Source organism: Pteropus alecto, unplaced genomic scaffold, assembly GCF_000325575.1.
Source record: "Pteropus alecto unplaced genomic scaffold, ASM32557v1 scaffold88, whole genome shotgun sequence".
NCBI classification, from domain to species: Eukaryota; Metazoa; Chordata; class Mammalia; order Chiroptera; family Pteropodidae; genus Pteropus; species Pteropus alecto.
In genome coordinates this window covers 21,016,788-21,043,073 of record NW_006494611.1, presented here as the reverse complement: position 1 = coordinate 21,043,073, position 26,286 = coordinate 21,016,788, and the positions used below count along the sequence as shown (strand labels likewise).

At 30.7% G+C, this 26,286-nt stretch overlaps 1 protein-coding gene across 1 annotated transcript in view; it reads left to right on the top strand.

The window, feature by feature from the left end:
• PCDH15 (protocadherin related 15) overlaps window positions 1-26,065 on the top strand; it is a gene marked incomplete at its 5' end in the record, with an annotated part of 30,179 nt that extends 4,114 nt beyond the window's left edge. Inside the window, 6 exons of the mRNA XM_006925989.2 lie at window positions 13,713-13,889; window positions 17,820-18,038; window positions 20,194-20,202; window positions 20,725-20,877; window positions 22,961-22,966; window positions 24,634-26,065. Of these exons, the coding sequence (XP_006926051.2) occupies window positions 13,713-13,889; window positions 17,820-18,038; window positions 20,194-20,202; window positions 20,725-20,877; window positions 22,961-22,966; window positions 24,634-26,065 (1,996 nt within the window). The remainder of the gene's footprint in view (window positions 1-13,712; window positions 13,890-17,819; window positions 18,039-20,193; window positions 20,203-20,724; window positions 20,878-22,960; window positions 22,967-24,633) is intronic.
• Window positions 26,066-26,286: the final 221 nt, after the last annotated feature.

The following is a 26,286-nucleotide window of genomic DNA, read 5'->3' as shown; positions in this document are numbered from 1 at the left end:
ATTTATTTTATTATAACATTTAAATGTTAATAATTTAAAAATAATACTTTTAAATTAATAATTTTTATAACAAAATACTTCATAAATAAAACTTTTACTTTCAAAAATAGGTAGTAGGTTGGATTTAGCCTGTGGGATTAACTAGCCAAGTGCTAATTTAGAACATTATACTCTACATAAAAATGTTATAATGCTTTCTTATTCTATTCAAATTCCTACAAGAAAACACTTTGGGGAAATCTCATATGAAATTCCTAAGTGATATTATTAAACTTTTTCTCCCTCAGGATGGCCATTGTTCCTTTTGAATTAAGAGGACCTAGACTTAAGGCCCAGTCCACCAATGACTAACCAGGAGATCTTGGGCCCGTGAATTAAACTCTTTGAGTCCTAATATCCATATCTGAAAACTGGCAATTTATTATTTAAGTAAAAAGTAGTTCTTAGGTGTAAGCACTAGAGAGTTAGCAGTGAACAAAGCAAAGACCCTGTTCCATGGAGCTTATCTTCTATTAGTAGAAAACAGCAAGTAAAATAATAATAATAAATTAATATATAACATGACATTAGGTAGTGATAACTGCAATAAAGACAAATAAATACAAATATAAAATTATGGAACAAAAGTACTATTTCATATAGGTTGATTGATAAAAACCTTTCCAATAAGCTGAAATCTGAGCAGAAACCTAAAAGAAGTGAGGGAGAAAGTCATGTGGGGTGTGTTTGTGAGTAAGGGGGCTGGAGAATGAGGCTGGAAGAAATAATCCCAGAAAGAGGAAATGCAAACATAAAAATGTGAATTGGGAGCATGCTTATCACATCAAGACTATTCAGGTAGGAAATGTGTTATATAAGACTTCATAGGGCCTTGGAGAATTTAACATTTTACTTTAAGATGGAAAGTTCTTAAAGCTGTATGTCTAATATAGTGCCATTAATTACCTGTGGTTATTGAGTGCTTGAAAAGTGGCAGGTCCAGATGAGAGATGTTATAAGTGCAGCATAAAATCATACCAGATTTCAAAGACTTAGTACCAAAAAATGTAAGATAGCTCATTAATATTTTTATGTGAATTACATATTGAAATGATCATTTTCAACATATTGAGTTAAGTAAATATATTATAACTATCACCATTTTATTTTTAACTTTTTAAAGTAGGTATTAGAAAACTTGAATTTACACATGTAACTTTCATTACATTTCTTTTGGACAGCGTGGCCTTATACATTTTGCACAGAGAAATGATAATGTTCTGGCTCATCTTTTACAAGTGACCAGATATGAATCTATAGCAATAGTACAGGAGAGAGATCACTGTTGCTTGGACTGGTGGTATGGGTGGCGATAGAGAGGGTGATTAGATTAAGGTAAATTTTGAAGGTTCAGATAACCTACAAAATTTGTTATGAACTGGAATATGAGAAAATGTAAGAAACAATAATGACTCCTAGATTTGGGGTCTGAGCAAATGGATAAAATAAAAGTAGTTGCTTTTGTTCACTGAAGAATTGGATAAAATTATACATGTAAAAATAATAGTATTCTATTCTTAAAGAAGATTGACTTTATTTGTCAATATCTGGTTCACATCAATAGCTCTGAGTATCAGCTTCCTCCCCCACCATCAGTGAATTAAAACTCCATTATCTCTTCTCCACAATTGCTTACTTAACCCAACATTAAGGTTAATTTATTTTGTCTATTTATTCTACCTGAATATTATACATATCAGGTATGATACTATCCTATCAAACCATTGAAAATCTTTTTTAAAAAATATGAGCCTAGCTGGAATATATGAAATATATTATTGTACCTGAGAATTTCTTTAATCGTGTAGTCTCTCTTATCTGGTATATTCTAAGTTAAATTGTTTTATTACCAATCACATGCCAATTTTCTTTAAATATCTTAACAAACAGATGTAGTTGAAAAGGTTATCAACAGAAAATGACCATAAATGATGCAATTTCCATCAGATAATGAAGTACATTCATTTCAATAGTATAACTTTTGAAAATAATATTTTGCATAATTGGCACATAATAGCTGTAAAATAAAAGCCAGTCATAAAAATAAAACACGGACAATATAAAATAAAATTTTACTTTTTTAAATATTTAAGGTATAATTCACGATTCATTTAAAAAACATGATTCAGTTTTATTCCAAACCTTGGTGATTTATTGTTTTGACACAAAAAGAATTCATCTGCTCTTTTTCTGAAATACTCAGTTTTAGAATTTATTTTGGTAAAGAAAAAAGTAAACTCCATTCTTTGCGGGAAGAAATACGTGTTTTCACATTATTTTATTCAACTTGTTATGTTATAAGAAGTCATAATTTTTTACAGAATTAAAGACAACCTAAAACACAGTTAGACTTTTATAGAATGGTTTTGGTATTATTATTCATGTACATAGCAATGGCATCTTTAAAGCTTAATTACTTGAAATGCAGAAAAGTGTAGAGATTTAAAATCCAATAAATGTTTATTATCATATGACAGAATTTTAAATATTCCCATTGTGTCAGTATTGAATTAATAATATGGAACCATAGTTGTAAACAGGGTTCTCCATGACTCTCATTTCTGTTGTTCTATTTTTAAGGGTTACAGTATCTCATTTTGTATAAATTTGTAGTTATTATTTAAAAGTATGCTATCATGGCACAATATGAATAAATTGTTTACACTGGAGTAAACCTTTGTGAAATGGTTCCAATTTACAATAACTAGTGTTTTGTCTGATATTTTTCATATATATTAAGGTAATATTTGTTCTTTTCTATCACTTGAATTTTCCAAATTCATATATATTTTTGTATATGCAGACTTAAGAAAAGTAAATGACTTATCAACTAGTTTACTTTTTCCTAAGAATCCATTCTATTTTGATTTTCTAAAGTCATTTATTCTGATGTGTTTGCCTTCAATTGGTTTGTTTCATATTTTAATGGATATAATACTCATCATTCAATAATTAACATTTATCTGAATGCTGATAGTCAAAGCTATACTAGTTTCTTTTGTGTAAAATAAAAAAGTATTGAAGGATAATAAATCAACATCATTTATTATTTGCCATCTAATAGATGTGATATAGAAAAATTTAAATACAGAATTGTGCCCCTCCCTCATTTTTCTCAGGAATATACATTAAAAAAAAATGAGTTTTACTTATTACATTTAGATGCTTTATTTTGTCAAAATCAACATTTTTCTTCTTTTTATCTTTTTCACTTTTTTGATACTCAAACTTTTGGAAACAATAAAATAGCCAAAAATGAAAAAAATAAAATACTTTCTATAATTCCATTAAGGACATTTTAATTTTGCTTTTATTAAAAACTAATGTTTAAATATTTGAATTATTGTTATTTTTAGGAAGAGATAAATAAATCCATTTAATTCATAAGAGACAGTTATGATGAAAGTACCAGTATATTGTCTCTAATAGTCTTATTTTAACTTATTATTTGTGCTATATATTTTATTATAATTTAAATGAATATTTATAAACATATGATGGAAGAAAGATTTATACAAGTATATTCTATCCTGTGATTTTGGAGGCAATTGTTAATCATATTCCAAAGGTAAAATTCATTAATAAAAACAATGAAAAAGAGCATTTTCCAGTCTCCTATTACACTTATCTTTTCATTAAAAAAAAAAAAAAAACTGTGGAAACACACTGGGAGAAATTGAAGAGAGAAGCAGAAAAATGTAGAGTGTTATAATCTCTGTTGTGCTTTTCCCAAATATCACTTCATTCATTTCAGTTTACTTTTTAGAGCTTTTGCTTGCACCAAGTCAAAAATAACTGGAAAGCAGTTACAGGGTAAAAATAAGATCATGATATATGGTTCCATTAAAACATTTGAATCACAGTTGCTTTTCAAGATTTTCAAAGTGTATTGCATGAATTTACTCCTTTCAAAATTCTATCATATTCTTTTATGTTTAATGGCCCAGGATTTTTGCCAAATAGAATAGCTTATTAATTTTTATATGTTTTCATCCCATGTACAAGGTAAGTATATCGTTTTCTTGTACAGCCTATTCAGCAAGAGCCAATTTCTCTATTCTCTCAATCATATTTATTGTTTTTTTCTTAACTTTCTCCAGTTTATACACAATTTATCTCTGTACCACTGTTTCGTTTTTAAGATGAGAAATAAATTCAACCATGTGTATATAAGAAAATTCCAATTGTATCTACAGCAACACAAATAGCATTTCAGATACTTTCATTTATGCCTTAGTTGTTTTAGGGGCTAAATTTAATTATTTTTAAATGTTCCATCTCATTCAAAGAGAATTTAAGGCACTTTACAATGATTCATACATAAAACAAGGTAAAATACATTGAACATGAGTCAGAAAAATAAAGCAAACAGAATAGAAAGAAATGAAAGAGTCAAGGTGAGGCTAATAATAAAGATGCTAAAAAAGGCCCTGCTTATCGTGAGAGTAGTTTTCATCATTTTAGAACCAAAGTGAAAGAAGCAAACAAAAGAGCACATAAAAAACAGAACCAGTTACAAAATTCAAAAAAAACAAATCTTTTTTGGTGGAAAGGCAGAACTATTTCTCAATCAAATGTTAGATTGTAGAAAAATGTTTTTATCTTATGGAACATCATAGAGAGGATATATCTTAATGTCATGAAAAAAATGTTCATGGTACCTACAGCATTACTCAGCACGTGGTCTGGATGAACTCTCTGCAAGTCTATACTAACAGAAGTGAGTTCAGATGATCAGGAAAGCCTGTATATACCTCTGGCCATCTGCAAAACCTATTGATTCCTTTAGCCAGGCTTTTGAAAAAATATTGACAAGTACCTAAGATGGAGCTTCTTATCTTGTTAGCTAAATATAAACCAATTTACCTGAACAAAAAGCTAAGTGGAGTTTACAATCGTGAAATCTGAGAAGTTTCTATAATCACCACAACAAATATCTAACATCTATGGCACTCTTTATTTGTTGCGTTTTCTGTAATTAATTAATGTTATCCAATTAACTTCTCACAAAGACCCTTTGAAGTAGGTCTGATTACTTTCTCCATTGTACAAATGAGTTCTCTAAAATTTTGAGAGACTGAATAATTTTCGCAAAGACACAAATAGTATCTGCATTGGTTTATTTTTAATCTACACCTATGGGCCAGCAGCAGGCTAGGTTCCTAAACCCTCCCTCTGTTAATGTTTTAGGAGGTAAACCTAATTAAAAATCCAACCCTATCTTTTCTTAGGAGTGAGTTGAGCACACAAGGCCAGAAACTGCCATCAAATGATAATTTTAGTTTGGCTCATTCACACAAATAGGTAATTGAGAATATGGCTGCTGGAATAATTTTAGTGTGAAAAAATAGCTATAAAACTATTTCAATAAAGACTCTATATTTCATTTTTATATAAAGCAATTTCTGGCTGAAAATAGTTAAAGGAACATGTATAGGTAACTGGATAAAGTGATGCTCTAAATGAATACTTAGAGACATCTACCAAAAATAACTTGGTTTGAGAATAAATTAGTTAAGTGAGCTGGTTATATATTAGTACTCTAGTTCGTGATTTTTAAAAAAGAGGCTTTACATAGAAAAAAGTTGGTTAAATATGCATTTCAACATTTATCTAAAAATACTTTAAATAAACTATTTCTGTACTGGATTTATCATGTGGTAGCACATAAAACATGTTTTATATATATGTTTATATAAACATGTAAAAACCACACATATTAACACATAAATATAAATAAACATTTACATATAAATATATGTATATATACATATGAAATAGATGTTAATTATATTAACGTATTTCCTTAGAAGTTTACAGTTATTAATTAAAATTTTTTTAAAGATAGCATAGTAGCATATTACTAAGTATTATAAGTAGGTTACATATCTTTTAAACTAAAGTAGAACAATAAACCCTAAATGAAAATTTAATTTTCATTTAATGATTATAATTATTATACTAATTCATTTGCAGCGTATTTGCTTCTCAGAAGATAAATTAAACGCAGCTCTTTGTTTTGAAAAAGTTTACCATAATCAAATACTATTCTACTATGTATTTGATTGTACTACTTGTATTTTATAGTGCTATATTGCTTCTGAGAATTTAGATTCAGGGCAAATTTAAATGACTGGATTTTTTTCCATAATGGAGAGTCTTGTGAAACTCTAGCATAAGCAACCCTGCAACTTAAAACAATACAAAGTATATGATCAATAGAATTTCAAACAGTCTAGTAGGGCTAATTAGACTAAGAAAATTGGACAGATGTTGCTATCATGAGAGAATTAGAAAAATGACTTGTGCTTTGGTGCAAGTGGACTTTAAAATGAAATATGCATAATATTAGTTCTAACGTGCTGGAAATTGACTCAGGTGAACTTCAACAAAGGGGAATTTATTAAAAGGCAATTGGGAGCTGACAATATTAATAAGAGGATGGAAAAACAGGCTGGGAAATAGTCAAGACCAAGGGAGCTGCAGAGGCCTGGGAAGCAAGAACTGCAAGAATCGATAGATATGCAATTTCTGTCTGCTGAGAAAGTTGCACCTCCAGTGCATTAGTTCCAACCATTTAAAATCTTGTGTCTTTGACTCAAGAACCAAATTCTAGAGAGAAAATGAAATGGTCTGCTCTGAGTCACATGCAGTCTTTTATGCCATGGGACGAGGGCTGTACAGGACCACTGATTGAAGTCCTACCAGATGTGACTGTGGAGACAAGGCTAATTCCTCAAACCAAAATCAAAGTGTTTTTAGAGAGAGAGAGCAAAATGTTTTGCAGCCAAAAAGCAACAAAGTCCACTTGTAAAATGGATGTGTCAATGCCTTTTTTATCAATGCCTTTTTGTGTGTGTGTGAATCTCAGGAGGATTAAATACAATTTTTGTGGCATAGAGAGTATAATCCTAAGGACATAACTTTATCCACAATGGAAATAATTCATCAAAGGATCACTGTGGTTTCCATTTCCAATGAGTAGGCAGTACACAGGATGTCATTTCTTTATCAAATGGAGAGCAAGGACTTGGTTAGGTCCTGCTTGTCGTTATTTGTCATTTTTAGTTGCAGAAAAAAAAAATTAGAACTTACTTATTTTATAGTTTGAACAGTTTTTAATTAGAATTAAGCATTGCTGACCAGCATTCATACATATTAACAGAGAAAGACAGCTTATGCAATTGGAAATTTTGAAGCATCATGGCTGTTTCACTGTGGGAAGAGATTAAGAAAAGGAGATAATGAATAAATCTTTTGTTTTATGTATAGTTTACTGAAAATCTTGGCAAATCACTTAACTTTGGCTGGTATAGACAGACTCATTTAATAAGACTAACTAGGAACATGAGAAAACAATTTTATTTAGCTTCCTACTGTATCATGTGTCAAATGAAAACAAATCTGGATTTAGAAGAAACTTTATTTAAAAGATTATTCTAAGGGGGAATGGAGAGGAACTAATGCACTGGGGTGGAGGGGACTGTTGTATTATGGAGAATTCTCTGACCAAGAGAAATGCCAGTACTCAAAGGTTAAGCAGAAAAGGGCAATACAGAGAGAGAGAGAGAGAGAGAGAGAGAGTGTAAACAAGGCTAGAAAGAACCTGTGTAGGAAAGTGGGATGAAGGACAGTAGTAGGTCAAGTAAGGTTTTACTGTGAGATCAGCCTGCTTTGGGAGGGGCCTTTTAGGAGGGATTATATATGCTTGCTGTCTCAGGCTAAGGGTGGGTCCAAGTTCAGGGACTTGGAGGAAAAAGAGAAACAACCAATGTTTGGTTAACAGGAATTTTGTTCTGATTGATTAATGGGGACAAAACAATTCAACTAATCACTTATGAGGTAGAGAATGAGAATTTGTAGGAATTGTGACTGGCTTTGTCTTAAGTAAACAAAGGGGTGTCCATGAGTTTTTATGAATCTTAAGCCATAGGAGGAAAGATGTTTCTTAAGCAGTAAGCGGTTTCCTAGAACAAAACAGAGTTGGGGGATTTCTTAACCCTTGCTATATTCCTGGAGCACAGGGCTTAGGTAAATTTAACATTATCAAGTATAAAAGGAGGTATTTGTCTGAACACAAATCTTATTTTTCCAAGAGTATAATTAGTCAACGTGCTTCAATATCTATGTCTTTGTTTTGTATCCAAATAGTATTACTCTATTAGAGGTCTCAAATATCATACATTTTATGTCAGGAATTAAACCAATGAGCAATTATGAAAGTATAAAACATAAACCCCAAGCTAGTCCAAAAAAAGAACCCTAGACTTCTTTTTATTTTTTTTTTAATTGTTATATTAGGTACATCTCCAAAACAATTCTATAAAGCCAATGTGAGGGGGAGGTAGGGTGACTAAAAGATGATAGGAGAAAATCAATCAGAGCACTATTAGTATAAGCTTTTATTTGAAAATATGAGGCATGGGAAGTTTCCCACAGCCCCTGGGGAAGGAGGGTAGAATGTTTTATGGGGCTTTAGAAGGAGAGGATCGGCTGAAACCTAGCTAGTTTTGAGAACAGAAGGCTTGCTGTTATGAATTAGCAGCCACTGTTCGGGTAGTCTGGGGAATCAAGATGGGTGCAGGGGAGCAGATAGAAGCCAAAGTCATATGCAAGAAAGTCTGGAAGAGGAACACCTGTGGGACTAAGACATGTGTGGGCCACATGTGGAAAATTCTCAATTCTTCAGAGTCTTTTGCAGAATATTATATTTAATAAATATGTCTACATTATCATTATGATTATTTCTGCATTGGAATGGAATGACTTTTTCTCTACATTATAGGCCTGAAGTTTCATCAAACAGTATTTACAGTACCTAGTGATTTGTATAACTTTCACTCCTCTTGAGATGTTAGCCAGCTTCAATATCATATTGCATAATAGTGTGGTTATACCATTACCACTATAAAAACTTTTCCTTATGTGCAAAACACTGGACTTCACGAAGAAATCATTCAGATAGTTCAAGGTAACTGAGACGGAGCAGAGCAGGGATCTGTGCTCCATATTCAATACAAAAGATGATAGAAAGAAGCAGCCTGAATTCTGGAAAGATATTACCCTCTTTTAAGAGCCATCTATGTCTAGATACACACTTCAAGGAAGATTATAAAGCATTATAAATTGATTTCTAAGCTTTAGTCTCTACGATCTTCTTTAAACAAAGAATGATCTATAAAAATTTAGCCTTTTTAAAATGAACTACAAAAAGCAATTAACTAGGTCAACCATTAATTAGTATAAGTATTTATACAGTTAAGTATTGCATTGGTTTATTTTATGATTTATGCCTGATGCATAATCAGGCATAAAAATGATGTATATAATAGAACTGAATTATAAGGTTCATATATGACTAATAATCAAGGATTATGTTGTCGTCTTTCTCCAAATTACTGAATAGATTGAGCATTTGATAAATTCTTCATCTCTTTAAAGTCTTTACTAACCAGTTTTCCTGATTCTGCCCTCAGACACTATCTAAACTTGTTCTCAACATAGTAGCATGGGTGCTTCTTCTAAATGTAAGGTAAATCATATTACTTCAATGTTTAAAATTCAGCAATATAGATTTATTTCTTTCGGAACAAAAGGTAATGCTTACAATCCTTAAAAGTCCCCATGTGATCTACCCCCACAAGCTTTTTGGTTCTAGCCACACACTTCTGCTTCAGGGCTTTTGCACAAGTGGTAAGCAATTTTCTCTTCCAGGAACACCGTTACCCAGAATATCCTCATCACTCATTGTCTCTTAAAAGTCTGCTCAAATATCAACTTTTCAATGATACTTTTCCTGAACACTCCAGTTATTTTATTTTATTTTATTTTATTACCAGTTTTATTATTTTATTATCTTGTCTGTCTTGCTCAATTAGAATGCAAATTCTGTGGTGTCAGAGATCTTTATTCTGTTCACTGATATATCCCAAGTGTCTAGAATAGTGCCTGGTCCATGGTGTGCATTCAGTAAATAACTGTTGAATGAATAAATGAGTGAATGAAAATGTTCCCACTTAACCCTTTCCCGAGTTTTGCTATAACTCTATTAGACTACTATGAGTCCAACTTAATTTTCTACATATTCAAACTTTAAAAATAGAGATTTATATAAAGATTTTTTTTTCTCTAGTTGGGGAAGAGGAAATAGGGTATTAAAGAGTTTTTTAAAATATAACTATATTGTTTTATTTTGCGCATTATAAGAAATTCAAGCAGCATAATATACAAAGAAGAAAGATTTATAAACTTTTTATAGTAAACTCAAAATCATACCACCTGGATTTAAGCATTATTAACATGATATAGACATCATAATAGACATCTCCATGATGGTCTGTATGACACAGATATGATAGATTAGGGAAACATCATTGTAGATCTCTCTCTACATATAATATAAAATATATTAATATGTAATATAATATGTACTTTATATATTATATATTAGTACATATTTTAATATATTATTATTACAGAACAAGTTTTAAAGGCTTTAAACAAAAAAAAAATAATAACATAAATCAATGATGAGCTAGTTGCATACAAACACTTCAGGTTGAAGAGGCATGTTCTCGATGAATTTATATGCAATAAATTATCATGATTTGATTCCATAATTTATGTATCGATTGGCTTGATATAAGTAATAATTTAATGTAAAATATATAAGAGCAATTTAAACATTGTTATTAATTTATGAGTTAATTCAAAGTCTGTGACTGTATTTTTTAAAAATCTGAGGTAAAAAAATCTTTAGGAAGCAACCGTGTACCTATCTATGTATATTTGAGGATCAAGGGTTAAAAAATCAATCATCAAAAAATACCATACATATGTATATAGGTCATGTAACCTATATAGGTAATGTAACCTATATACATATATATGTAATAAAGATAGAGATAAACATTGTAGAAATGCTTAGGTATACAGATATAGATGCTAAGTGGAAAGATAGATTTTTACAACATGTGTTCTCAATTTTAAAGCATTAAATTTCGTTTCACATATATTTATCTGAAAAAGATGAAAAGAACTCAAATTCGGACATATATTTCTATCATAAGAGATATTTCATCCCAAAAGATCTCTAAACATTTAATAAAAAATGTTCAGGGAGAAGATGTTACATGTTTTAAATCAGGGGTCCTCAACCCCCCAGGCAACGGATGGTACTGATCTGTGGTCTGTTAGGAACTAGGCCCCATAGCAGGAGGTGAGCAAAGCTTCATGTGTATTTGCAGCTTCTCCCCAGCACTAGCATCCCTGCCTCAGCTCTTCCTCAGATCATCAGGCATTAGATTCTCATAGAAACATCAGTCCCTGGTGCCAAAAAGGTTGGGGGCCACTGTTTCAAATGACATAATTCACTTTTAGACTTTATTGATTTATTTTTTTCCTGCTACCATGTAAAAGTTAGTACAGTTATACAGATAATTTCACATCTATATTTTTAGTCACATATGATTCTGCAATATTTCACAGAAATATAGAAAAAGGCACAAGCTAAATACAAGTTTCTCCTTGTAGGAAAACATAATTTATGTAGGCATATATGAAGGATTCCTTTAGATCATATTTAATCAATACATAAATGCACTGCAGCAATTATAAATTGTTGAATTATAGTATTGGAAAAGATAACCACCTTCTGTAATATATTTAACCATATACTCACATGTCTTTGTTTTTTGACTTGTGAACTAATAGTACTAGTGAGAAAAATGCTTTCTTAATAATTCCGCAAATTCATTAAATGTCTTGAATGAATTAGATGCTGTGAAAAAGTTTATTATTGCAAAAGTTTAAGCCAAATTAATAATAATCATAATCATATTTTATGGTACAGTTACTACGTGCTAAAAACTGCAAAGATTTGAGCAAAAGCTTTAGTTCAATTAATCTACACAATGATCTCACGCAGCAGATGATTTTCTTATTTTGTAGTTAAGAAAACTGAGACTCCAAGAATTTAAAATTCCATATCTAAGGTTATGCTGTTGATAAGTAAAGGAATTGAAAACTTAAGCCAAACCTTTGTGCTGTTTACCACTAAGTTATTATTATTTGTACCTCCTACAAAATGTCAAGAGTATAATGTGGTTTGACTCCAAAGCCTTTCTTATTTTTGTTAAGTGTGCATATGTCTCTCAAGAAAAGAATCCTGAAACACAGGCTGGATGATGTTAGACTAAGTCTTCCACTGTAGCCATTCCCTTCAGGTTTCCAAGGAGGCTACATTCAACTACTCACTAGTATTTGGGGAGTGGATTTATTCCTCATTCTGCTTTTCACATCTTCTTTCCCTTATTCTTCGGCAAAGATCTCATCAGTAAAGATATTGGTAAGGCAGAGAGACCACCAGGTCTGAGGTGATGAGAATAAAAGGAAAAGAATGAATAGTGCTTCAATAAGAGAGCCTTCAACTATGCTGATCTATACAAACTGAAAAACTGACTAACAAAACACTTCACTTTCATCGACAATGTCCCCTATCATGTACACCATAGACTTGTGTTCAATCGTATAGCCATTTCTTCCAAAGTTTAGTATCCTGCTTGGTCTTTTAACAAGGGCAAAACAAGCACACTCAGACTCTTAAGGCATTTTTTTTTAATAGAGCAGAATGCAGATTAATTTTGGCATCTAAAGTAAAATTTATTTTCTGATGTATCAAAGAAATTTAGAATATATTTCCCTCCCTAAACTCAAATGCCTTATAGCATGGACTCCAAAAAGCACACTGAATCTATAGATAAATTTAAAAATCTTTGTCATGTATAGTTATTAAAATTAATTTATTAATATTCATATGTCTGAATATTTTAAAATATGCATTCTAATGTTAACCTATAAGGATTAATAATATAAAGTTTTTAATAAGGAAAAAGACATTAAGGAAATTGCCATTTGTGGCACTGTAGAAAACAAATATTTCTATGGCAATAATTTGTACTTTTAATTAAAATCATGTTATGTAATTAGATTTAAAAAATGTATTTTCTAGAAAATTACCCATAGGTTAATATTATTTCTGTCTTCTCTATTGAATATTACTGATTCTACACCAAATGATATATCTTTTAATTTTTTTGTATTCCTCTAAACAGGTTCTGAGATTTTAATGCAATATTTTTATTTTAATCTGGTAAGCCTGCCATAGCAAAATATCTTTATGTTCTCCCATTGCTATGATGCTCTAAAGATCTTTATATGTTCAAGAAAACAGGTATCCTCATCCTGCACCTTGGTATATGTTCTTTGTATCACAGAATCTGATGGGAAGTGTAATTTATAACATCAATCACATGAACTCAAGAGTTCTAAGACCCCATGGCTCCTATAAAGCATAGACAGCTTTATTTGTACTACATAGTTGGCACGTCCCATGAGCCATGTAAAAGCTCAAATAGTATCATAAATTCAAAGAGTCAAGACTTAAATGGAACATAGTTGGTGACCTCTTTCTACCTTATTCAGCTTCCAGCATCACTAGAAGTTAAATGCTGAAAAAATAGCTTTTTTTCCAAGGGTTCATATTCGGTAAACATTAGCAAAATCCAGGCTGTCATCATTTTTCATTTACTAAATGTCATTTCAAGTTAAGGGTGATTTTTTTTCCCCCAGAAAGCTTGTCAGAATGTCATGTGTGTACTCTGTTTGATTTATAGGATTTTAGATCGCTATGTTCAGGAGCAAATCCCTGGTGCCAAAGTTGTGGTGGAGTCCATTGGTGCTCGCCGGCATGGAGATGCCTTTTCCCTAGAAGATTACACCAAATGTGACTTGACTGTCTATGCAATCGACCCCCAAACCAACAGAGCCATTGACAGAAATGAGCTTTTTAAGTAAGTACTTTTTTAATTAAAATTATTGGGGTGATGTTGGTTAATAAAAATTGTATAGGTTTTAAATGTACAATTTTATAATCTATCATCTGTATATCGCATTGTGTTCACCAAAGTCAAATCTCCATTCATCACCATATATTTGACCCTTTTTACCCTTTTCTACCTTACTCTCCCCCCTTTTCCTTTATACTGTTTTCCGTGTCTGTGAGATTTTGTTCGTTTGTCTGTCTTGTTTGTTGCTTTCAGTTTTATGTCCTACATGAGTAAAATCATATGGTTCTCAGCTTTTTCCATGTGACTTATTTGCTTAGCAAAATATTTTCAAGATCCATTTATGTTGTTGCAGATGGCAGTATTTCATCTTCTCTCACTCTGAGCAATATTGCATTGTATATATGTACCACATCTTCATTATCAAATCATCTATTGAAGGACACTTCAGTTATTTCTATGGCCACTGTGAATAAGTTAGAATTGCTATTACAAGACAAGTAATAACAAGTATTGGAGAGGTTGTGGGAAAAAAGGAACCCTCATACACTGCTGGTGGGAATGTAAATTGGTACAGCCACTATGGAAAACAATATGGAGATTTCTCAAAAAATTAAGAGTAGAATTACCTAGCAATCCCTCTCCTGGGTACTTACCCATAAATTTGAAAACATTTATTCGTAAAAATATATGTACTCCTATGTTCATTTCAGCGTTATGCATGGTGGCCAAGACATGGAAACAATCAAAATGTCCTTCTATAGATTTTGGGGTAAATAAGTAAGTACTTTTATTGTCTGTAACAGCTCTCTGGTTACAATATCACCCACAGACAATTCTGATATAAAGCTATGAGTATAAGTACTTAAAGATTAAAGCCCACCAAAATGTTGTTGAAAATAATGTTTAAGCAAAAATATTCTAAGAGACAATTCTTAGGTTCTCATGCCTAGAAATTTTCAAGTCCAAGAGTAAGATAGAGTAACTTCAGAGAGTCTGTTCTTCTTTTGGCATTAGAGGGTCCATTATACTTATAAGCAAGGAGCAGTTTATTGAGATCACCTCGCATCAGCTTCCATTCTTGCTCCAAAGGCTCTGGCTGTTTGAGAAGAAAATACAGATTCTTTCTTAAAGAGGAAGTTTTTCTGCAGTTATGTTAGTAAGCTTAAATTTTAAGAACAAATCTACCTTTCCTCAAGGAGTTATTGAATCAGCAAAAATTAGTATCTGATATTTTTCTTGACTAGGATATAATTTCTTCTATTTAAGTCCATATCCTATATGATATTTCATCCTGGTGTGAATTTGAATATTTGAGTTATAAATCCTAAAAATAAAGAAAATGCAAAATCTTAAACAAAACACTGCTACATAGTCTCCTTTGGAAGTTATTCTAAACAGTATACATTTTTTTTTTTAATGTTAGTTTCTGCTTTACTCTAGTGACACCTAGTGTCCAACAGATTCTTGGAATGGTTCTTATCTAAATTGAAACAGTTTAGTTGAAAAATATATATTGATATATAACCATAGATATATATTCTACATATTTATAGATGTGTATTGTAAATACACATATATGTTCCAAGATTTATAATTTTAGAGTTTATTTTTCTTTGTCTATATATCTTTAACAGCATATAAATAAATATATGCATATACAAATTTACATATATATTCAGATGGGGCACATTTATTTAGTAAATGTCTATTTACCAATTTATTTATTAAAACCCACAAATTTAAAAATTAAGTTGGTATTAAACCACTATTTCATTTTTTAAAATAAAAACAGTAAAATTTTGTTGAACAGATTTAAAGTAAACTAAATTTGAAACAAATTATATTACTTTAAAATAAAATATAATTAATTTTTAAAAGCACATGCAATTTTAGTTTGTACACCTTTTTTGTATATCCAGCCTATTTAATATCAGTCTGTCCAGATAGTAAATGAGACATGAAGAAGGTAAAGAAAACCTCTAAACCCTACAAACTGCATTTAGAATATAGTGTTAAAAACACACTTATAGTTTAAAATAAGATCTGACTATTAAGTTCTAATAAAGCTTTATTTAACTTCCTATGTCCAGAAAAAAAAACACCATAACATCAGAATACTGAAAATTCAAATAAATGAAAAACTAATGATTAGCATCTAGTTTAAATAATGTGGTTTACCTCTGATTTACTTTATTAAGCAAAACAACAATATCGAAGTGGAATGGATATGGGGAAAATTTTTTCCTTGCAATTAATGATCTTATTCTATTTCTGATCTTTCATTACATGTTTTAACATGTTTTAAAATGACCTAGGAAAATTGCAATAAAATTATATTTTTCATTTACAAAAGTATATTTGTAAAAAAAAAATCCTAATTGCCTTATGTCATAGTATGAAAACCTGAGTTAAAAAATGTGTAGCTTAAAATGAAAATTGAATTATCTAAGCCATTAGTTTTCTTAAATTGGAAGACTTATAAACTGCCTTGTGGAATTTATATGTGATATCAGGCATATATTTTTCGTATATAGAATCTATATGAATAGTGTGTTAACTAGATTTGAAAGCAGCATGATTGCTCAGAATATTAGATTAAAAAGTGTCAAAAAGGCATAAAATCAACTATAAAATGCACAAGTTTGACATCTTTGGTTATAATTTGATTGTGAAATTCGGGGTCATTTTCATTTTTTTCTTAAACATTTCTTGCGTTTTTCAAATTTTCAACTATAGCATCGTATTTTAATATTAAAATATATTTCTAAAATATTTTCACTTTGTATATTCCATATAATCACAAGGATACAAAATATTTATTAAGAATCCCCCCAAAAAAGATTTGACGTGAGTATATCAAAATGTTAGCAGTGATTGTCTTTGCACTGTGGCCCTATGAATAATTTTGCTTTTTGAAATCTTTTGTGTTTTCAAATGTTTTATAGTAAAATATTTGACTTTTATAAATAAAAATCTTAAAATTGAAAAGAAAAAAACCTGACATGTTGTGGTTTTATATTAAGAACACAAATGTTATATTGCTATTGTAGAATTTGTAAGGGAATTTTCAAGTGATTCCAAGGACTATCTTTAGGAAAAAAAACCTTTTAATTACAGCATAAAATATGCAATGAAATTGTTCTATCTAATGAAATTAGATAGCAATTATTTTTTGAATCTCCTCTTCAACTCAATGCCCATAGTCGGAATTGCATTATTTAAAGGAAGAGTTTGCCAGAAATACTAGATTAAATTGACTACCAATTTTTGTCATTCCGATTACACTGATTTACTACATGCATTATTTATTTAGTCTTTTGTGGAGGGGGCAGAAAATACCTTCTAATTTGTTCATCTTTGCCCATAAGCTATTGTTTTAGTTTGATATTTAATATTGTTGATATTTAATATTGTGTGGTGGAACACAAATATAGATTTTAAGTCTGAAGAATTGAGTTGGTGTCTCAGATTTGTTTCAATAACTGTATAGCTTTGTGATATGCAGTGAATTAGTATTATAATGTCCTATTTTATGGGATTATTCTGAAGAGCCAAGAAGATAAATAGCGGGAATATAATTTTAAACTGCTATATAATTTAGAATATTATATTTTATTCTACCTGAATAACATAATAACATAAATAATCTCAACATAGTGATTTAAAGTTTAATGATATTGATAATGACTTTTCCCAAGTCTAAAAGCATATTAAGTGTCATTGTTATTAATATTTTTGATATGTGTGTATAGATGGGTAATTACTCTTCTTTATTGCTTTTGCTTTTTACATATGCTTTCCTTATTTATAAGACTTCTGTCTGAGTTTATGTTTCAATTAAAAAATATTAAAAGATATTACAAAAGATTTTATTTTTAAAAAAGCTCTTGTTCTTTTAATATTATTAATTTTACTATTTATCTAACAATAAAGATTTTTGGATGGCAAACTGCTCGATATCAATAAAGACTTCCAACCATATTATGGGGAAGGAGGACGCATTCTGGAGATCCGGACTCCAGAAGCAGTGACCAGCATTAAAAAACGAGGAGAAAGTCTAGGCTACACAGAAGGTGCCTTGCTGGCTCTGGCTTTCATCATCATTCTCTGTTGTATTCCTGCCATCTTGGTGGTATTGGTCAGCTACAGACAGTAAGTATTCATAAAAGCTAAATATGGATAGTTCTTCAAGAAGGTGTTATGGAAAAACCATCTCTAGTAATATGGTTTTGTTGTAAAATATTGATGGTGCAACCATTCTGGGATTCCTGTATCCTTCTTGTACCAAATGACCTTCCTTTAAAGGAAAATAATATAAATGTCCAGTACATTTTTCACAGATGGCTCAATGTACCTGTGCTCTTAATATATTTTCACCCAATAGGTATATTAGGTTAGCTCCCGTGTCTTTGTTTATGCTCTTCATCAGGATAAGAGCTTTGAGAGAGACGGTAATAGGTATCCTGGGGAAAAGGCAGTGGAATATCATATGCAGATATTCATTTCAGCCAATTCCAAAGGTAGGTCCATAACCTAACTACATTGTCATGCTAAGTTTTTATCCATAAGGTTAAATTTACTTCTGTGCAAATGATCAATGTTGGTAAAAATATTTAAAAATTATAACACAGCATATGTAATTTTCCATGCGGTTTCTTCCTTCCTGGGTAACCTCAATGGAACTTATATTTTAACATCTAACAATATATTTTGGCTGTATAGGCTTTAAGGTTTTCTGGTTCCTATAGGCAAATATATCCATTTAAAATATCTATATTCTTATTACTTAGGCCTTTCAAAATAATTGTAACTAATTTAAACATCTATCTCTGAGACAGGCTAGTAAGCTTTTCTTTATTTGACACTAGGTATGGGAAACCTTTGTGATTGAGGACTATGCATTTTAAGTATATCTCTGATTAGTGAAAATATGGGAAATAGGTTTAGAAAAGAGGTAGCCCTGAAGGTGCCACAGAATGAAAATAACAAACAAGAATTATAAATCACAAGTTGCTAATGTAACAAACAGTAAGAAATAATGGTAGAACTGCTATTCATCATTTAAAATACCTACAGGGAAAGTCTTTACATATTCTTAAACTGTTATCTTTGTTCTCTAATACTGAGAATTTTCTTTTGAATTAAATTAGGTAAGATAATTCCAATGTGAAAGTTAAAAAGTATGCTCTGCATGAAGATGCTATAGGAATATTTTCCATCTTAAAAGCAATGTGAAGTTACAGATATAATATTTAGGTTGATATATTGGAGTTCCAATCAAAAGATATGCCAAATTTAAAGCCTATGAAAAAACTTAATACTGGACAAAATTTTTAATTAATAAGCTTTCAACCCAATATTAATTTTCATGTTAAGTTGTAATCTACATTACAGTTATCCTTTTTCGTTCAACTATTTCTCAAAAGAGCTTTATTCTATCCTACTAGCAATAATATCAGTGAGGAAACATATTTAACACACAATGCAATGATCAAAAACTGGATGTTATACTCAGTGATCTGAAATTTAACAAAAATTTCAGATGCTTAATATTTAAATATATTGTAGATGCATTATTTAATTATTTTTAGTTTAGTAAGCAGCTCAACACTCTATGAATTAATTTTAGTTGATGCTTTTTATAGATTAACAGAGTTAAACAAAAGAAATTTTACACTGCTCATGTTCCAGGTAAAATTCTATTTTAAAAAACCTAACTTTTGTACCTTCATATTCTGCCTGTAAATAAGATCAGAATCAATGGTTATTCTTTTATATTAAGATGTGTCTTTGAAAATTCATTATGCATGGGAAACCAAGAAGTAAATATGAAAAAAGTGTCATGAATTCATTGCGCAGGAATGGCACCTGTCATCTTCAAAATGAGGCCACAAGTGTAGTCAGAGCTTGTTGCCGGACTCCATTCTTTTCATATTCTTTAAGCACAGTAAACCAAGAAGCCAATTATAAAAATCAGATCATTTTTAATATTCCATTTCTGTCAAAGTTGAAATTCACATACCCATGTTTTAATCCAGTTGTATCTTATTCCATTTATCTCATTTCTTTGTTTTCCTGTAACAAACATTTTAACAGTTCACATGACTGTGACAGTAATAATAAAGTGCTCACCATTTTCAGTTTCTGAATTGAAATACTTAGTTTCCCTACTATGTCATTAAATCTGTATGAGTTCTAATCAGTACATTATTTATAATTTAGAATAAATCAAAAATTAAAGTATTATTAATGCAATACTTCTAATGTAGCTTTCTCCTTTTTCCTTACTCATTGCTTTCTCAAACAGGTTTAAAGTGTAAGTATAATTACTAATATTTTGCACGTGATTTTATGAAATATGAAAAGAGAAACCACAGATAATAATCATAAAATAGTCAGCCTACCCAGAACCATGTGTTATTTGTCTGCCTTCTATTTACATAGGTAAAAGATGAATAATAAAAAAAAAATATGTATCTATATGCCACACATTATGAAAGAAATCCATTTAAGACTTACCAATTGTCAATCATGTTTTTGTAAATATTTTGCCTTTTCTCTTTAATTTTATCATTTAACTTTGCAAATATTTCGAATGAATTCCACACTTTAATCAAGTGGTAAATATTTTTAAAGAACTACACGGAAGAGAGTGTTCATAAATGACATCCTGTGGAGATGCCTTTGTAATATATCAGTTTATAAAATCAAATACTTGTGTAAAAGATTTTTTTAACATTAGTTCCTCTGATACCTGTCCACTATTATTAAAAGGTACCGTATTGATAAGCATATGATTTCTAAAATAATTTTATAAAACATCCTTACTTTATTAAAGACGCCAAGCTGAGTGCACCAAGACAGCACGAATCCAATCTGCATTACCCGCGGCTAAACCAGCAGCGCCTGCCCCGGCACCTGTGGCCGCACCCCCACCACCACCACCACCTCCAGGCGTGCATCTCTATGAGGAACTTGGGGACAGCACAATGTGAGTAGACCTTTCAGGGGCTCTAAGAAGTAAATGGGTTTTGATGGATGCTCTGTGGTGAGTATCTAATTTCAACTTAATGTTGAAAAGCAGTTTGCAGACTACTTTATTACATTTTTTAAAGCAGAAAATTGTTAAGATGAGAATGTAAGTTAAATCGAAAATTAATAACCAATAAAACAATACAAACAAAAACATGATTTAACAGTAAAAAAAGAAGTATTCAATATAAGGAGATATTTGCAGATGAATAGCTTGAATGTTATATTTAATCTCTAAATCTTTAGAATCGTGTAGACATTCTTCCAAATTAGAAATAGATTATGAAATCTTTTATATCTCATAGAAAATAAGGAGATTAAAGCACAATCATAAAATAGTAATTCATGATTTGGTATCAAAAGTCAACCTCTACCCGGTTACATAAACCAATTGTATAAGTCTAAAATCAATGACTTTTCTAACATTATTTTAGAACATCATAAAGTAATTAAAATCTGAATGAAAATAATTAAATATTAACTACCCAAGCACTTAGAAAATTCTTTATCATGTTCCTCTCAAAAGACTGAAGTGATAGCTTAATTATTTTTCCTATACTATCTCTAAGCAATATTAAATCATTTTTAAAGAGGCTTTTAAATTATTGTTAAAAGACTATACAGCTGTTTCTATAATGATGCATCCTCAAAACAAAATTTCTTGAGATATTTAACTTGTCTATACTCTAAATACTCAAGAATAGCTTTCTGGACGTGAAATGAAAAACAACTAGAAATATTATAAAATTTTGAATATGACTAAATTAAATTCAGGAAACCTTTTATTTACTGGAATTGGGTGGAGTTAAGGGACTAATACACATTCTACTGTTACATTTGTAGCATTTACTAGTAGGAATAAAACAAGCCTCAAAAATTATGAAATTCGTGGTTTAATGGAAAAACTGGTTTTAAAGATATGTATCAATATTATTTGCTATATTAATACTATTATACAAGGTTATGTTAAGAATAATTTTTAAAATCTTAAAACTGATTTTACTGTTCTATATTTTAATTCTAAAATTGAATTTAAAACAACTTCAACACTTTCAATCTACTTCTAAAATAATAATACAGAATTCACACTTTACATATATATTTTTTTATCTTTTTTTATAAGTTGAAAATAATAGTCTCTTTTTTATTTATTGGTGAATGTAGGAATTGAGCCAATATGATTTGATTCTGTCTATGTTAACTACCTCTGTCCAGCAAAAATATTTAGAAACTAAAAAAGATTTAGGTGTCAAATTAATTGTGTTTTATGTAAGATGATGAGGGATATATAGTCATCTGTATTTCACAAAGGCAAGTATAAGGTAGAATCATCTGGAATCAATATAGTTAGATGGTGATAATTTTCAAATAGCAACACTTAAGGACTTTTTATTTGAAAAATTGTGTTATCTATTATTATTTAGTAGAGAATTTTGCAATTCTAATATGTATTTATTAAATTCTTATATGTTCTACACATTTAATTATCTTTAACAAATTTTTAACTTACCTATTCAAAATTTTTTATAGGGATCCTATAAATAATGTTACTAGAAAATAAATGACAAATTATTATCAACTGTTTTTAAAAGACAAAAATCAGAGGTCGTTTTGAAAAAAACTTCATGAAGTAATAACTTCATAAAAATTGAATATTTACTCTGTAATGGTTATTATAGTATTTGTACATTTACTTTCTTCCAAACAATACTTATGTCTCCTTTATAAATTAGTGTGGACTAATTTTTCAGTTAGGGCATAGAAGCAATTCTTATAATCTCATTTAAAATTTCTGTTTTAGTACTGAAATCATTCATATTTCATAGAGATGAATTTTACCTGTGTGTAGGAAATAGATTATTATATATATTTTTATGAATAAATACAAAGGAAATATATAAATATGCATTTTCTCTTTTGAATACATATTAAGTGCTTAAAGCTATTTCCTTTTAATATTTTCATAATTATTACAAATTAACTATAGTTAAAACTTTTTTTTTCTGTCACATGTTTTCTCTTTCTCACCTGTGGATACATAGGCATAAGTAAGTAAACAATATTATTCTAATACAAGGGCATTAAAAAAAAGGATAGATAAAGTGCTATTTTACTCTATAAAGTCATTTTTACTCTATAAAGTAATTTTTACTATAGAGTAATTTACTTTTAAATAGAAAGTTATATCTTCCACATCTCATTCTCTTTTGATTTCTTGAAATTGCATGAGTTTAAACAAGTGTTCCCACTGATAGTATCTGTACCTACCAAGTGAAGTTTTAAAATCCTCCTTGTTTTTAATTTGTTAAAAATATTTACCTATAGCATTCAACCAAAAGTGATGTGATATCATTATATCGATAACTGTTTCCAAGAAAATTAAACCAAGAACACATCTACACAAAAACAACTGCTGTATAGTATCAAGCCCATCTTTTAAAAAATGAGCTTTTAAGATTAGAAGTGTTTTCTATGTGTTTAATGCAAATTGTCCACTTTCTGAATTATTCAGGTGGTCCCAATACCCCAAGTCGACCTGTGAGAATTCTTTCTTGCAGTTTATATCTTTGCTAAAGGACACAATAACAGCTTTGGCTTTATGTATCATTTTATTTCCTCATCTGTCATCTTAATCTTTCAATGTGGCTATTTAATTTTTATTCAAAATATTTCCCTTTTAATTCATTTCTGCTCAATGGGTAAATATGCAACAATAACAAAAATTAATCTGTTACTCTGAGCTTGAGAGCAAAGTCTAATGAGAGACTATTCAAAACCACAAGTCCCCCAGCCCTTCATGGGGAAAAGTCTCAATGCTTTCATCAGAGACACTTATTTGTGCCCTTTGATTTATTCAAGTTTATTTATGGTGAACAGCCACTATGACTCAGTATTCATGTATAAGAAAATCTTCCAGTTATATAAAAACTATGTTTTATCAACATAAATCTTTTCAGTAAAACTAGTCAACTAAAATTTGATCCAAATCATGTGCAAAAGAACCACCAACAATTTCTCTCTTATTTGTAAAATATATAATTTTTTAAGTGATTAAGCAAAAATTGAATTAGAAGAAATAGTCTCTGTCAAGATTATAGTGTAAATTCATTTTCTTAGCTGTTGACTCCGAAAGAAATTCTCCCATCTGTGCTTGGGTACTTTAATTCTCTTAATCTGGAAAATAGAAAAATATCTTTCTGTAGTATCTTACAAGCTTTAATCTCAGATAAGAAAGTACTTTTAGCTTCAGGACATAATTACTGAGATGAGACATAATGGACAGGTATGAATAAGACACAACTAAGAATCCTCTTTCCCCAAAACACTCAGCTCTGAGTATCCTGAACCAAGGCAAAATATGAAACTGTTAGCCGAAATGCCAGTCTGCAAATTGAAGAATTGTGATTTATACATGAGAGAACTATTACGTGTGGTCATAGATACTTTGCTGTATTAAAATAATTGAAAATAAAAATCAGTGTACAGACTGACACATTTTTTAAGTGAATATTTCTCATGCTACTCACAGCTCTCAAGCGTTTCTGCTCTTCCTTTTTGAGACCAGGGATATGAAAGTAATGTTTTGCTTCAGTAGATTATTGTTATTTGGCATTTTATATTTTGAAGTAGTAATGAGAACCATAAAAACATCTTTCTCAGGAAAGCTATGTCACAACCTGTTTCCTTACATTTCACTATCTTCTTTTCTTTCAAGTCTTTTCCTTCTCTACCATTTCCAACAAAGCAGGGGAAATAAATCAGTTCCAGAAGACAGGAAACATCAGCACGTTGTTATGCCCTTTTCTTCCAATGATATTGAGGCTCACAAGCAGACTTATATAGATGAATCACTTAAGAACGACCAGCCCAAGTCTGCAAGAAAATTCTCACTGATATCTGATGAGGATGCCTTAAGTACCCACAACACCCTTTATAAGGAAAATATAGATCAAAGAACAAATTCAGACTTTTCACAAAGAACAGATTCTGTAGGCTCATTTTTACCCAAAACACAAGCCAAAAATGAGTCTCTAAGGCATCCAGGAGAAAAGATTCAGAGGATGTGGAATCAGAACATCTGCTCACCTAGGAGACCGATGTGGGGACTGCCCAATAGACTGGATACTATAGATCTGGAGCAATGGCGAAGCAACAGGCAGATCGCTGAAAATGAAAGTACTGGAACCTATCCAAACAAAAGGGGTAGTAGTAATCCTTTGCTTGCAGCTGAAGATGCCAGCTTAACAGAGAAAGAGGAAATAAGGCAAGGTGAATCACTGATTATACAAGGAACAGACCAGTTGGAATCTCTGTCCTCAGACTCTTCATTTTCTTCTCCTTGGTCTCATTCCTCAATCTCTACTTTGCCAACTGTTTCAAGAACTGTGGAACTCAAATCAGAACCTAATGTCATCATTTCTCCTGCTGACTGTTCCTTGGAACTTTCTCCTTCGATGCCTTGCATTTTAAATTCTCCACTCTTTAGGAGAGAGACAACCATGTGTATGTTGACTACTGAAACCAAGAGGAACATTTTCGAAAATCTTCCCCATCCACCAAACATTTCTCCTTCTCCTCCTCCTCCTCTTGTCCTTACTCCTTTTGCTCTTTCCTGCTCTCATCCTTCTCAGCCTCCTAGTCCTCCTCCTTTTCCTTTTGCCCCCCTCACTCCCCATTCTCCTCCCTCTGCTTCTCCTCCTCCACCTCTTCAATCTCCTTTTCCCTCTCTTCCTCCACCACCTCTTCTTTTTCCTTCTCCACTACCTCCTTCAACTTCAGTTCCATCCACTACATGTGTTTGTATACCAGCTGTTAAACACACTGTCAGTGTGACACCAGCTGAAGAAATGAAGTCCTCTGTGACACAGCTGTCAACATCAACAACAGTGTGTAATGAAGTTGCTCAAAGAGAACCAAAAGGAATACTCAAACATGTTAAAAACTTAGCAGAACTTGAAAAGTCGGTAGCTAACATGTACAGTCAAATAGAAAAAAACTATCCACCAACAAACATCCCAAAACTTCAAACTAACTGCCCTTCAGAGCTAACAAATATGGAAATGACATCTAAACAAAACCAAGAGAATTTGCACAATATTGTCGAGGGAATTGAAAAACAATCTCTCAGTCAATCTACTTCACTGTAATGTTGCTTTTCTTGTTTTAACTGGACAATTCTTTTATTGACCGTAATCTTCGAGTGGAGGCAAATTTGAACATTAAAGAAGATTCCGTTTTTTACTCTAAACACAATGCAATACTGTTTTTTCCTCATTTTTAATTTAAAATATTATTAATATCATCATTACTAACTCATAGATTTATCTTAATTTTCTTAACTACGAAGTAGCATTATTTGTCTACATTT